Below are 14,473 nucleotides of genomic sequence, written 5' to 3' on the forward strand. Positions count from 1 at the left end.
CATCGTTACACCAGGGATCACATTTCCGACATTTTCTGAATGTTTATTCAAAATGTGTGAATAACTTTTTGAGCTATGTATAGCAGAATGAAAGAAACAGAGTAAACAGTCTTGCATGTCTCCACTATCTGTGTTTCTGCAGCACTGCTTGCATACAGACGAGCACATAAATGTAAACGTAAGGTAACGTAGTAGTAATAATCCGGATCAGCTACAAAATGTAATCATTTGAAGCTTATCCTAAAACCATGAACATTTGCATAACTTTTCCATCCTACCTGAGGCTGATAGCCAATGACGTTTATGCATCGTGGGTCGACAAATGTGACAACACCATCTGAATTGTGGCGTGACAAGAACTCTGTGGGTACAGAGAGACCATTCATGTCCATGGAGACTGGAGAGCTTGTCACCTGATGAAGGTTAGAGCATCTGCATTAATATTTATCACAACCTTTTTCAAACATTAATCTGAAGAAGACTTGTCATACAATGGTATTTAGAATCCATCCATTTGAACCTGCGTAAGTAATAATCAGTCACCATTTTTCCAAGCACACAATATTAACAAAACTTCATTAACATTCTAAAATGTTTGAGACATGGAAAACCTAATTTTTATTGTATAATTAATGTATTAAAAAGGTGCTTTGGACCGCAGTCATATACTGTACCTGCAAGCCCATTATTAGGATTTTATATTTTTTGTTTTAAAGACATAAATGTCTGAATATGAAGTTGTTTTTGCACATGCTCACTGGCATGGCATGCATATGAATGTAGCAATGTAAAGACGTGTTCTATGAAAACCAACGCTTCCCATCCAACCTGATGAAGCTTGAGAGGTGCTGCAAAGAGGTATGGGCAAAGAGGAATGGGTGAAACTGCCCAAAAATAGGTGTGCCAAGCTTGTGGTATCGTATTCAAAAAGACTTGAGGCTGTAATTGCTGCCAAAGGAGCATCAACAAAGTATTGAGGAAAGGCTGTGAATACGTATGTAAAAATTATTTGTTTAGTTTTAATACATTTGCAAATTAAAAATAACCAAAAATGTTTCACATTGTCATTATGGGGCATGTCTGTAGAATTTGAAGGGCAAAAATGTATTTTTTCAAATTTGGAATAAGGCTGTAACATAACAAAATGTGGACAAAGTAAAGCGCTGTGAATTAGACTTAGACAAACTGTAATGATCCACAAGGGAAATTGTTCAACACAGTAGCTCAGTTACAATGATGGAAAGTGTAAGGATGGAAAGGACAATGCAGGTATAGACTAATATAGCGATAAAAAATCTAACTTATATACGAATATATACATAATATGTGTACAGAATAATATATATACAGATATATTATATTATGTCAATAACATATATACAATATATACCAATGACCATGTACAATATTACAGTATATACAGTATATGTGACAGCATACTTTCCTCATGCACTGTAAAGTATATACTACATTTGCTTCTTTAATTATATATTCTGGACTAAACAAACATGAAAACATGGTTAGTGTTCAAAATATGGTTAGTTAGTTTTCTGAGAGGAATGATACAAATAGCTGCACACACCTGTAGTCTTCCAATTGCCACGAGGCAGTACTTCCCAGTCTGCCCTGATTCTGTGTCTTCATCTGGAACTGTCATACCTGAAGGAAGAGACAGTCTGGCGTGAAATAAGCCATCATTACAAACATTTAAAATTTGAAACAACCAATATTCTTCTGAAATGATGTATTAGTTACATGTTTAACTTTACACCTCCATGCTAGTATCAGACTGTGGAAAAACAATCATTCCATAGTTCATACATAAATTCACAGCCTGTTTATGTTTTCATATGCATTTTCAACATTGAAAAGACGCTGATGTTCAACTGGTATATTCAAGCACACTGTCCAAATGTTACTTCTACAACATTTCAAAAAACACTTATTTTTTGACTACACAAATTTGTTGATGTATAATTTGTAATGGTCTTTTCACTCTGCTGTATGTGTTTTATTAAAAAAATATATGGTGTGTCGGTAGCTCGTTTTTAAAGTCACGCTTCAGTTGATTTTTACAGCAAGGGAACAAAGTGAAAAACATAAAACCGCTTGGCATATGTGTAAAAAGTAGTGCTGTCTAACAATTTTATGTTTTTTTTTTTCATCATTTGAGTATGTGTCATTAAAAATTGAGATAAAACAATTTTCCATACTTTATATCACTATTTACAAACCACCACAAAACTCATTCATTTATTGATGATTTTATAGAATTACTTTCAGGTATGTACATTGATTTTGAGTGTTTGGTCATTACAGTGGACTTGAATGTGTATGTAGATGTAACTAATGACAGGCATGCTAGATAACTTAGTGATGTCCTTAAAAAGGTTTGGTCTTACACAGCATGTAAACGGCCCACCCAGAGCGGAGGCCACATTCTTGATTTAATCATTACTAAGGATCTGGCTATTTCAAACATGAGTGTTGTCAATGCTGCTTTATCAGATAATTTTTGTTTTGTTCGAAACCACCAGTTGGGTCCACAGATGTTCGAAGAAGACTCATAAATGACAGTAAGTACACAGTTTGTGTAAATAATTAGGTTTGAAAACACCCCATATGCTAATGTTGATGATCTGTTGAACATCGAGTGTGGTAAATATTTTGGATACCATTGATCCTGTCAAGGTTAGAAAGGTTAAAAGTAGGCAAAAGGTGCCGTAAATATTTTGGATACCATTGATCCTGTCAAGGTTAGAAAGGTTAAAAGTAGGCAAAAGGTGCCATAGAGAAACAAAGATATGGTCTGAACACAGAAAAGGGACTGCCGCAGAGCCAGACTGAAATGGCACAAGTCAAAGCTCCAAGCTCATTATGTGATTTACTAAGAAAAGTTAAATGTGTTCAACCAGACTTTGTGTAGGATATAGAAATTGATTTTTCTGAAATCATCACAAACAACTATTGTACCCTGTTTGCTACAGTAAACTGATTAACAAATGCCTAGTTTCCCTTCCCGTAGAACTAATTTCTAGATCTAAATGCAATGAGTTTGAAATATTCTTTCATGATAAAGTTCAAGACATTAAAAATGCAATAATTCCTGGAAAACAAATAGCTACTCTGTAGCCAGCTAGTCATTGAGAGCTGGCACATTTTACTGCTGTCACTGACTAAACAGTTGAAAAGATCATCCAAAGTCTGAGTCCATCAACATGCTGCCTTGATGAGCTACCCACTAGATTTCTAAATTCTCTGCTGAGCAGTTTGTTACCACCATTTTCTCTTGGAGTTAACATTTTACTTCAGACTGGAACATTTCCAAAGGCCTTAAAAACTGCTGTCATTAAGCCCCTCTTAAAGAAGAGTAGTCTAGATGCCACAGTACTAAACAACTACCGGCCTATATCAAACTTGCTATTTTTGAGCAAAGTCCTGGAAGAAGTTGTAAACCAACAGCTTAGTTACTTTCTCTTGTATAACAAAGTTTTTGAATCTTTCAAATTAGGTTTTAGGCCCGACCACAGCATTTAAACAGCGCTGATCAAGGTAACAGATGATATCTTTCTGAAAACAGGCGCAGGCCAATTCTCAAGTCTTGATTCTGCTGTACCTCGACACTGCCATACTATCTTATTAGAGAGGTGAGAAAACTGTGTGGGAATATCCGGTTCTGCTCTTACAGTAACTGGATCAGAGGGCATACTTTGTTGAAAATTGGTAATTGTGTCTCTGACCAAATGACTATGTATGGCTTGTCGGGTTCCTCAGGGCTCAATTTTGGGACCCCTATTGTTCAACTTGTACATGCTGCCACTAGGCCAGCTAATACGCAGCTACAATGTGCCCTACCACCACTATGCAGATGACACATCTATGTGTCACTGACGGCAGGTGAACGTCGGCCTGTAGATTTACTTTGTCACTGCTTTGAACAGAGCAGTGTGTGGATGCAAAACAATTTTCTTTATTCAAACTCAGACAAAACCGAAATCATTGTCTTTGGCCCACAGAAACAATATACAACTGTGATTAGTCTCCTTGATACCTTCTCCCTAAAACCTAATAATTAGGTTAAAAATCTAGTGGTAATAATGGACTCAGACTTGAACTTGAAAACTACATTTAGTAAATAACATCAGCAGCTTTTTACCACTTAAAAACATTGTCAAAATCAGAGAAATATTGTCCAAAGCAAACTTTGAAAGAATAATCCATGCGTTCTTGCTGGCGATTGCCACAAAAGTCTTTTGCTTTTTGATGTAATTTCAAACTTGTGCTTGAATAAGACATTTAGTCGCTGAAATGTATGCAAATTACCTTGGTCTGATCTAAAGTCGCATAAGGGTGTATTTTGAATCAAAATTGTCCCACTGTAGGGAGTCTCCTCATCCTTGTTAGCGTTTACCAAGTAGACGTGTGATACCATAAACACTTCCTGTCCCTTACTTTTAATGTGTACGAATTGGGAAATCAGTACAGCTCTGTACTTTATAGAACACTCAAAACAAATGCATGTACTGTAACACTCCTAGAAATATTACATTACATATCTTAACCCCCTTTTATCCAGATGCTTACCAAAACAAGAATATTATTTGGTCCGCATGCCACCAATCAAAAATTTTTTGTAGAGGGGTAATTTTGTGGTTCCATGTAGATTAAATGCTGTAAAAAAGTATAATACAATAATACACGTACTGATGGCCTATAACTCTTTCAATGTAGGTGGTATAGCATTTAAGACATTAAAGTGCTTGGGTAATCATGTTCAAAGGCGTGGGAGCCGTTTTATTATATTGTCTTCTTACTAGTAAACAAAATATATTTTACATCAATTTGCCTTCATCAGATCGTCTCCAAATGGACCCATGAATCATCATCTCTTTCTTCACGAACATGCTTCAATCAGCAGGCAGTGAAGCAGCAGCAGCAATGTGCAACATTGTTTGCGGCATCACATAAAGTTTATGACTGCGTGTGCAGATGACAACTATTTGCCAGCAGTAATGTGCCCAGGACATTCCAAGGCAATATTGTTGGCGTAAGGAATATGTGTCCATCTTCTGAACACACATGAGCTCAGCTTGACTTAATCTAGAGACATTCAAAAGTTCAGAGGGTTTAAATCAGTTTGATGGATGCCGTTTGATTACACAACACAAGTATAATCCACATATTTAAAATTTTACGAGGATATTCTGTTTTCTTCCTATAAACAAAACAATGAAACAAGTTTATTTATCCTTATAAGAAAACAAATAAAGTGAAGCCTGTGTGTACACCCATGTAAGTAAGGGTATTAGATGTGCACTATATTATTAACGCATTAGTGATATGTTTATATAACATTACTAACTGATGTGAAAAATGTGTAATAATACATATATTTAATATTGTTCATGTTGAAGGTATTCCTTATGTAAAAATAAAGTTTTAGTGTGGTAAAAATGTACTCTGAATTGAACAAATACAATACATTCAATGTTGGATGGGCATTTATTTAAAGAGGAACTGCACTTTTTCTGAATTTAGCCAATCATTCGCAATTAATTAATTATATATTATAATTCATGCCTTTCAGTTGTATAGTAGAAGGTTGTGGCCATAAACCGAGAAGTTGGTAAACTTTAACATTCAACTTAGACCCGAAAATGGCCAAAAAGCGGCTTGTTTATTTATTTTCTTTTTTTAACCTGCATGAAGATTATGAGTAATCCTTTATCTAAATTGGAAGCTATAAACATATCATCAGTTGAAATACCAGTGAGAGCAGATATTGTACAGTAAGTCCATCCATCCATCCATCTTCTTCCGCTTATCCGAGGTCGGGTCGCGGGGGCAGCAGCCTAAGCAGGGAAGCCCAGACTTCCTTCCCTCTCCCCAGCCACTTCTTCCAGTTCTTCCCGGGGGATCCCGAGGCGTTCCCAGGCCAGCCATGAGACATAGTCTTCCCAACGTGTCCTGGTCTGCCCCGTGGCCTCCTACCGGTCGGACGTGCCCTAAACACCTCCCTAGGGAGGCGTTCGGGTGGCATCCTAACCAGATGCCCGAACCACCTCATCTGGCTCCTCTCGATGTGGAGGAGCAGCGGCTTTACTTTGATCTCCTCCCGGATGGCAGAGCTTCTCACCCTATCTCTAAGGGAGAGCCACGCCACCCGGCGAAGGAAACTCATTTTGGCCGCTTGTACCCGTGATCTTGTCCTTTCGGTCATAACCCAAAGCTCATGACCATAGGTGAGGATAGGAACATAGATCGACTGGTAAATTGAGAGCTTTGCCTTCCGGCTCAGCTCCTTCTTCACCACAACGGATCGATACAGCGTCCGCATTACTGAAGACGCCGCACCGATCCGCCTTTCCGGAGTCCAACCTACACTGGAAACGTGTCCGACTTACTGCGGGCAATGCGGACCAAGCTCTGACACTGATCATACAGGGAGCGGACCGCCACAATCAGACAGTCCGATACCCCATACTCTCTGAGCACTCCCCACAGGAATTCCCGAGGGACACGGTCGAATGCCTTCTCCAAGTCCACAAAGCACATGTAGACTGGTTGGGCAAACTCCCATGCACCCTCAAGGACCCTGCCGAGAGTATACAGCTGGTCCACAGTTCCACGACCAGGACGAAAACCACACTGTTCCTCCTGAATCCGAGGTTCGACTATCTGGCGTAGACTCCTCTCCAGTACACCTGAATAGACCTTACCGGGAAGGCTGAGGAGTGTGATCCCACGATAGTTAGAACACACCGTGCGGTCTGCCAATTCAGAGGTACCGCCCCCAATGTCCACACGATGCTGCAAAGTCTTGTCAACCAAGACAGCCCCACAGCATCCAGAGCCTTAAGGAACTCCAGGCGGATCTCATCTACCCCCGGGGCCTTGCCACAGAGGAGCTTTTTAACTACCTCAGCAACCTCAGCCCCAGAAATAGGAGAGCCCACCACATATTCCCCATGCACTGCTTTCTCATAGGAAGACGTGCTGGTGGGATTGAGGAGGTCTTCGAACTATTCCCTCCACCGATCCACAACATCCGCAGTCGAGGTCAGCAGAACACCATCCTCACCATACACGGTGTTGAACCGTCCGGAAGTCGTTTTCCATGGCTTCCCCGAACACCTCCCATGTCCGAGTATTTGCCTCTGCGACCGCTGAAGCCGCACACCGCTTGGCCTGTCGGTACCTGTCCGCTGCCTCAGGAGTCCTATGAGCCAAAAGAACCCGATAGGACTCCTTCTTCAGCTTGACGGCATCCCTCACCGCCGGTGTCCACCAACGGGTTCTAGGATTACCGCCACGACAGGCACCAACTACCTTGCGGCCACAGCTCCAATGAGCTGCCTCGACAATAAAGGTGCGGAACATGGTCCACTCGGACTCAATGTCCAGCACCTCCCTCGTGACATGTTCAAAGTTCTTCTGGAGGTGGGAATTGAAGCTCTCTCTGACAGGAGACTCTGCCAGACGTTCCCAGCAAACCCTCACAATGCGTTTCGGCCTGCCGGGTCTGTCCGGCATCCTCCCCCACCATCGCAGCCAACTCACCACCAGGTGGTTATCGGTAGAAAGCTCCGCCCCTCTCTTCACCCGAGTGTCCAAAACATGAGGCCGCAAATCCGATGACACAACTACAAAGTCGATCATGGAACTGCGGCCTAGGGTGTCCTGGTGCCAAGTACACATATGGACAGTGTTGGGACTAACGCGTTACAAAGTAACGCGTTACTGTAACGCCGTTAGTTTCGGCGGTAACTAGTAATCTAACGCGTTATTTTTTATATTCAGTAACTCAGTTACCGTTACTACATGATGCGTTACTGCGTTATTTTACGTTATTTTTTATGTAGTATCGGTTAGAAACAGAAGATCTGAGTGTGTTTTATTGCAGAGTTGCCGTGTCGTTCTTCTGATTCTTCCTCTGTCACAATCGGGAGAGAAGAAAAGAGGCGCGCTCTGTATGTGTCTGGGTGTGGGTGTGGGGGCGTGTCTTCGGTTCGGCACACACGTGATCTGCGGTTTGATATATGAAACAAAAAAAAGAAGTTGTTCGCACGTTCAGTCCACACGGAGGAGCTTCAACGTCCCGCGCCCTTTAATCGGTGTGTTTATAGGTGCAGACCCGGTTGTGCAAAACAAGGGTTTTAAACACATGCTGAACGTGCTTGAGCCACGTTACGACATCCCGTCGCGCACCCACTTCAGCGATAAGATTGTGCCAGATCTTTATGAGCAGGAGAAGAAAAAAGTTGTGGATGAACTATCCCGAGCATCATCTGATGCGCTCGCGACAGACGGGTGGACGTCCAGGGGAACTATGTGACGATAATCGCTCACTTCATCACAGCAGACTGGCAGATGAGAAGACACGCCCCATTGCGCAGGTACTGACACAAGCAGTGGAGGAATGGAAGATGAATATATCCCAGTCACACGTGATAATGCCAAAAATCAAATAATTGCAGTGAATGAGGCAGGACTGGGAAGACAGATAGGTGCTTTGCACATGTAGTGAGTTTGGAATCACATCTCAGTCAATAGGATGGAGCGCCTCATTGGGAGGATCAGGAAGGAGGTTTCCTACTTCCACCCAAGCACAACAGCTGCTCATGTGCTTAAGACAAAGCAAGAAATGCTAAAGCTGCTTACTCATAAAGCTCATACATGATGTCCCAACGAGGTGGAACTCCACTTATTGATTGATTGATTGATTGATTGAAACTTGTATTAGTAGATTGTACAGTACAGTACATATTCCGTACAATTGACCACTAAATGGTAACACCCCAATAAGTTTTTCAACTTGTTTAAGTCGGGGTCCACGTAAATCAATTTATGATATGTTGGAGCATGCAGCTATATACTCTGCATTGACCCGCAAGACCCTGAAAACAAATGTCAAAGACATCATCACCCTGTTTGATGATGATGTGAGAGTGGCAGAGGAGGTCCTCCAGGTGCTTAAACCCCTTAAAACTGTTACATCTCTACTGAGCACTGAAACTTCACCATCTGTGTCAATGATCCTGCCACTGAAAACAAGGATTGTACAATCCATGGCTCCAAGTGTGGAAGACAGCAGCATCACTCCAAATGTCAGGCTTTATTTCACTATCTATGTTTCAAGGAAGATGATGTGCCTTCTTATGTTGCACTTTAACTTGTTTTTTATTAATGGTCATTGGTCCAAGTTTAAAGAAAGAAGAAATGCCTTTTTATGTTGCACTGTTTTTCATTAATTATGTTAAAAGGAAGATAAAAATGCATGTCATGAATTGATTTACGTGGACCCCGACTTAAACAAGTTGAAAAACGTATTGGGGTGTTACCATTTAGTGGTCAATTGTACGGAATATGTACTGTACTGTGCAATCTACTAATAAAAGTTTCAATAAATCAATCAATCAAAAAGTCAAGTTGATCAACAGATTGTATTATTCTCCACTACAATAACAGTACTTAAATATAGGCTAAAAGGGCATTAATGGCAGCTTTAAAAAAAAGAAGTAACTAAATAGTTACTTTTCACAGTAACGCATTACTTTTTGGTGTAAGTAACTGAGTTAGTAACTGAGTTACTTTTGAAATAAAGTAACTAGTAACTGTAACTACTTACTGGTTTTCAGTAACTAACCCAACCCTTATGTTTGAACATGGTGTTCATTATGGACAATCTGTGACGGGCACAAAAGTCCAATAACAAAACACCACTCGGGTTCAGATCCGGGCGGCCATTCTTCCCAATCACGCCTCTCCAGCTTTCACTGTCGTTGCCAACATGAGCGTTGAAGTCCCCCAGTAGAACGAGGGAATCACCCGGGGGAGCACTCTCCAGTACTCCCTCGAGTGAATCCAAAAAGGGGGGGTACTCTGAACTGCCCTTTGGCGCTTAAGCGCAAACCACAGTCAGGACCTGTCCCCCCACACGAAGGCGGAGGGAAGCTACCCTCTCGTTTACTGGGTTGAACTCCAACGTGCAGGCTCTGAGCCGGGGGGCAACAAGAATTGCCACCCCAGCCCGTCGCCTCTCACTGCCGGCAACGCCAGAGTGGAAGAGAGTCCAGCCCCTCTCGAGAGAACAGGTTCCAGAGCCCTTGCTGTGCGTCGAAGTGAGTCCGACTATATCTAGCCGGAACTTCTCGACCTTGCGCACTAGCTCAGGCTCCTTCCCCTGCTATGGGTGGTGAGCCCATTGGAGGGGGGACCCACGTTGCCTCTTCGGGCTGTGCCCGGCCGGGCCCCAGGGGGACAGGCCCGGCCACCAGGCGCTTGCCATCGTGCCCCACCTCTGGGTCTGGCTCCAGAGTGGGGCCCCGGTGACCCGCGTTTGGGCGAGGGAAATCTGGGTCCTTCGTTTTTATTCTTCATGGAGGTCTTCGAGCTGCTCTTTGTGTGATCCCTCACCTAGGACCAGTTTGTCTTGGGAGACCCTACCAGGGGGCATAAAGCCCCCGGACAACATAGCTCCTAGGATCATTGAGACACGCAAACTCCTCTACCACGGTAAGGTGGCAGCTCAGAGAGGTACAGTAAGTGATTGTTTTATTATGTCCGTAGTTTTTATTTCTTGTTTAGCACTTAACAACAGTGCTACTTGTTGGATCTGCTTATCAATCAGCTTCTAAAACTTGTAGCTCATCCTCTGTATATTCAGGCTCAAAAATACAAGGTTCTGCATCATCATTTGTCCCATAGTAGTTGTATTTCATGAAGCCTGTCATGATTAGTAGTAGTTGTTGTTGAATGTGATGCCTCTGTGAAATTAATGCACTGCCGTATGCTTGACACTTAATGCCAGGAGGATGCACAGTAGCCGTGGCCCGTGAGTAAAGCAATTGGTTCCATTTCAAAGTGACACTGAACTCTTTAGCATTGCCATAACTTGCTAATCGTGTGTGACTTTGAGGGACTTTTACAAGTTTTGTTACAAGTTTTTGGATGGTGTTGCTTGGATTTATTTTGTGTGGTTCATGGTTTGGTGTTGGTGTTTTGTCCTCATTGTTACGTTAGAGGGAGGGGTGCGCTCAAGTGTTGGGTGGGAAAATTCATTGCTAGGGATAAATTTAATTATATCAAATTAAGCTCGTATTGTGGCAAAAAACAACACATTTTGTTTCCTTGTTTTTGATTATTTCCAACTGATTATCAGGTTGTACTTGTCCGTATCCCTTTTCATGCATAGCTGCGGCAACTTAAGTGAATACGTGTGCTGTCAACAGATGTGTCATAATTACGTTAACGGTTTGCTGGATGAAAAATACCGATAGTCAAATAATTTTTTCAAAATCTTAAGGGTCTTCCTATACCGACCCAATTAGGAACGTGTACCAAAAAAGTACATACTTAGTGCTTATAGTACAGCAATTTCATTGTGGAAACAATCAATAGACAATCTCAAATTGTCATCTCTAATTTGAAGGACTGCTTACCTAAATTCAGGGAGGGCAGAATAATATAAATAAATAAACCAGGGCTGTAGAAAGTGAAGCCTGCGTTACATTGTAGTAATAAAATACGTAGAAACAATTTGAAAATAGAGCAAAAAAATACAATGTAGCAAGAAGAGATATTTTCATTCTGATAACAAATTTGTCAATAAATCTATGAATGTTTGTACATTTTTTTAATATTATCCAACCATTCATTTTCTACCGCTTGTCCCTTTTGGGATCGTGGGGGGTGCTGGAGCCTATCTCAGCTGCATTCTGGCAGAAGGCGGGGTACATCCTGGACAATAAATGAGAAATTGTAATATTATCAAGATATTATTTAAGTATCTAATCTTAAGAACATGTAATGAAAAAAAAAAAAAAAGGGAGGTATCTTGCATTTTCTGTGCCTGTTGTCATGATCCCACATGACTGTTTGGATTTTGTTCTTAATTTTCTGTGTTTGGTATCATTACATGTCCTGGTACTCTTGTTTTAGTTGTACTTCCTGGTGGACTCCTTGTTTTGCTGCACCTTCATTTTCTGGTTAGTTTCCTGCTAGCGCACCTTTTTTCTATTGGTTAATAAAGTCCATTTAGGTTCACCTGTTGCTCCTTGCCAGCGCTGGATTATTGTAAATCGGGGTTCTCAGAATCAATTCACCTGGGGGCTGCTGGAGCCAGAGTCTAGGTGGGACTGGGCCGCATCAGGTATTCCCAAAGAAAAACTTTGTTGAAAAAATTCCAATCTTCTCAAATGTCTTTTTATTTATTTATTCAACACAAAATAAAAAAAATAAAAAATAATAATAATAAATCAAGTATTAATAAGAAAATACATGTTTGGCGATGTGGAATATATTTTAATCCCACTTGGTGCCACGGTTGTGTTTAACCAATGTACGGAGAACGTCTTGATGCACAAAGTCCGCAATGTGCGTCATTTCTGCTTTTTCCTGTTCAGCAGCACGGCGGAGGATAATCGCCAGGTAGCAGTCTCCCTTGTTTTTGTGCTCAATGTTCATGTCTTTCATGATGACACCATGGCATTTGTCGATAGTACAAAGTACTGAGATAGCGAGTGCAAAAAGGCGACTGCTCCTGGAGTGTTATCCGCCATGCTGTTACTTGAAAAAGAAGCAGAAATGACACAGTACTAATGTTGTTGTAAATGTAGTAATAAAAGAAAAATTAAATCAGAAATATATGTAGTGTTCATCGTGTGAAGCGATGCAAATACAATGCAAACAGCGCGATGCAAATAAAAAATAATGACCCACAAACAACAGTGTGAGCCTATAATTGGTCCAGGTTATTGGGGACAGTTATTGCCGACGGACACTATGCGCCTTCCTGCCCGTTTGCCTGCTCATCGTGTTTTGTGATTTTGTGCCTGAATCTTTTCTCCTGGTGCCTTTTTGTTCTAATGGTACCATAGTTTTTGTTTTTTTAATCATTGACAGTGTGGACAGTAAGTGACAACATATACGTATAATGTCCCGCTGGGTAGCAACTTTAAAAACTTATTTTGGAAGCGCACTGGGACGAATGTCCGCATGTGCCTAAAAACGAGGCAGCCAGCAAGGCACGCTGCTGTAACATTTATTCAATGAGAAATGTTTCTCTGCTTGCATCATGCCCAGTCGATGTCCCGCCCCCAAGAGCCATATACCCCACCGTGATGGGTAGGTGTGTTCAGCTCCGCACATAACACTGTAAAGTGCCAATTTTATAAAACTCTCAAAATATCGTCTCCAGGGGCTGCAATTGGTCCGCGGACCACAAGTTTGAGACTCCTGTTGTAAACTGTCACAGTTTTCTGTTATGCTGTATTGTCTTGCTGCCGCTACGTACTCTGCACTAGCCTGCTGTTAGGTGCCTTTCACTTGCTCTTTTTTGTATTTCCTCCCTGGATCATCTGACTTGCGCTGCGGGATTCAACAAAATGGCAGCCGATCAGCCATGTGCTACTGACACTTACGTGTCTATGCACTAAATTAGTCCGATTTCTCAAATAGTTTGGCTCTAAAAAGGCATTCGCGAACCAATGGAAACACCTTAATCTGATTGTGTTCAGTTTTTGAAAAATCAGACTAACACACCTGGATTGAAATCCAGATCTCTTGAGTGGGTGTGTGCCGCTACAGGGGACCCTTTGTATCCCGATTGCGCCAGTCTCAATGCGCGGGCTATAACCCAAAAGCAGATTCCGTTCAATAAAAATAAAGGCAAAAATTGGAATGAAGAGGAGACTATTTATTTGCGTCACAAATTACAAAACCCAAAACCAGTGAAGTTGGCACGCTGTGTAAATCGTAAATAAAAACAGAATACAATGATTTGCAAATCCTTTTCAACCTATATTCAATTGAATAGACTGCAAAGACAAGATACTTAAAGTTTGAACTGGAAAACGTTGTTATTTTTTGCAAATATTAGCTAATTTGGAATTTGATGCCTGCAACATGTTTCATAAAAGCTGGCACAAGTGGCAAAAAAGACTGAGAAAGTTGAGGAATGCTCATCAAACACTTATTTGGAATATCCCACAGGTGAACAGGCTAATTAGGAACAGGTGGGTGCCATAATTGGGTATAAAAGCAGCTTTCATGAAATGCTCAGTCATTCACAAACAGGGATGAGGTGAGGGTCACCAATTGTCGAACAGTTTAAGAACAACATTTCTCAACGAGCTATTGCAAGAAATGTAGAGATTTCACCATCTACGGTCCGTAATATCATCACAAGGTTCAGAGAATCTGGAGAAATTACTGCACGTAAGCAATGATATTACAGACCTTTGATCCGTCAGGCGGTACTGCATCAAAAACTGACATCAGTGTGTAAAGGATATCACCACATGGGCTCAGGAACACTTCAGAAAACCACTGTCAGTAACTACAGTTTGTCGCTACATCTGTAAGTGCAAGTTAAAACTCTACTACACAAAGTAAATGCCATTCATCAACACCCAGAAACGCCGCCGGCTTCGCTGGACCCGAGCTCATCTAAGATGGACTGATGCAAAGTGGA

At 41.4% G+C, this 14,473-nt stretch overlaps 1 protein-coding gene across 1 annotated transcript in view; it reads right to left on the minus strand.

Moving 5' to 3' along the window:
- arnt2 (aryl-hydrocarbon receptor nuclear translocator 2) overlaps positions 1-14,473 on the minus strand; it is a 135,005-nt gene that overhangs the window by 32,830 nt on the left and 87,702 nt on the right. The window contains exons 9-10 of the mRNA XM_061963872.2: positions 1,583-1,659; positions 279-413 (exon numbers count right to left, since the gene is read on the minus strand). Of these exons, the coding sequence (XP_061819856.1) occupies positions 279-413; positions 1,583-1,659 (212 nt within the window). The remainder of the gene's footprint in view (positions 1-278; positions 414-1,582; positions 1,660-14,473) is intronic.

This window comes from Nerophis lumbriciformis, linkage group LG06, assembly GCF_033978685.3.
Source record: "Nerophis lumbriciformis linkage group LG06, RoL_Nlum_v2.1, whole genome shotgun sequence".
Taxonomy (NCBI): domain Eukaryota; kingdom Metazoa; phylum Chordata; class Actinopteri; order Syngnathiformes; family Syngnathidae; genus Nerophis; species Nerophis lumbriciformis.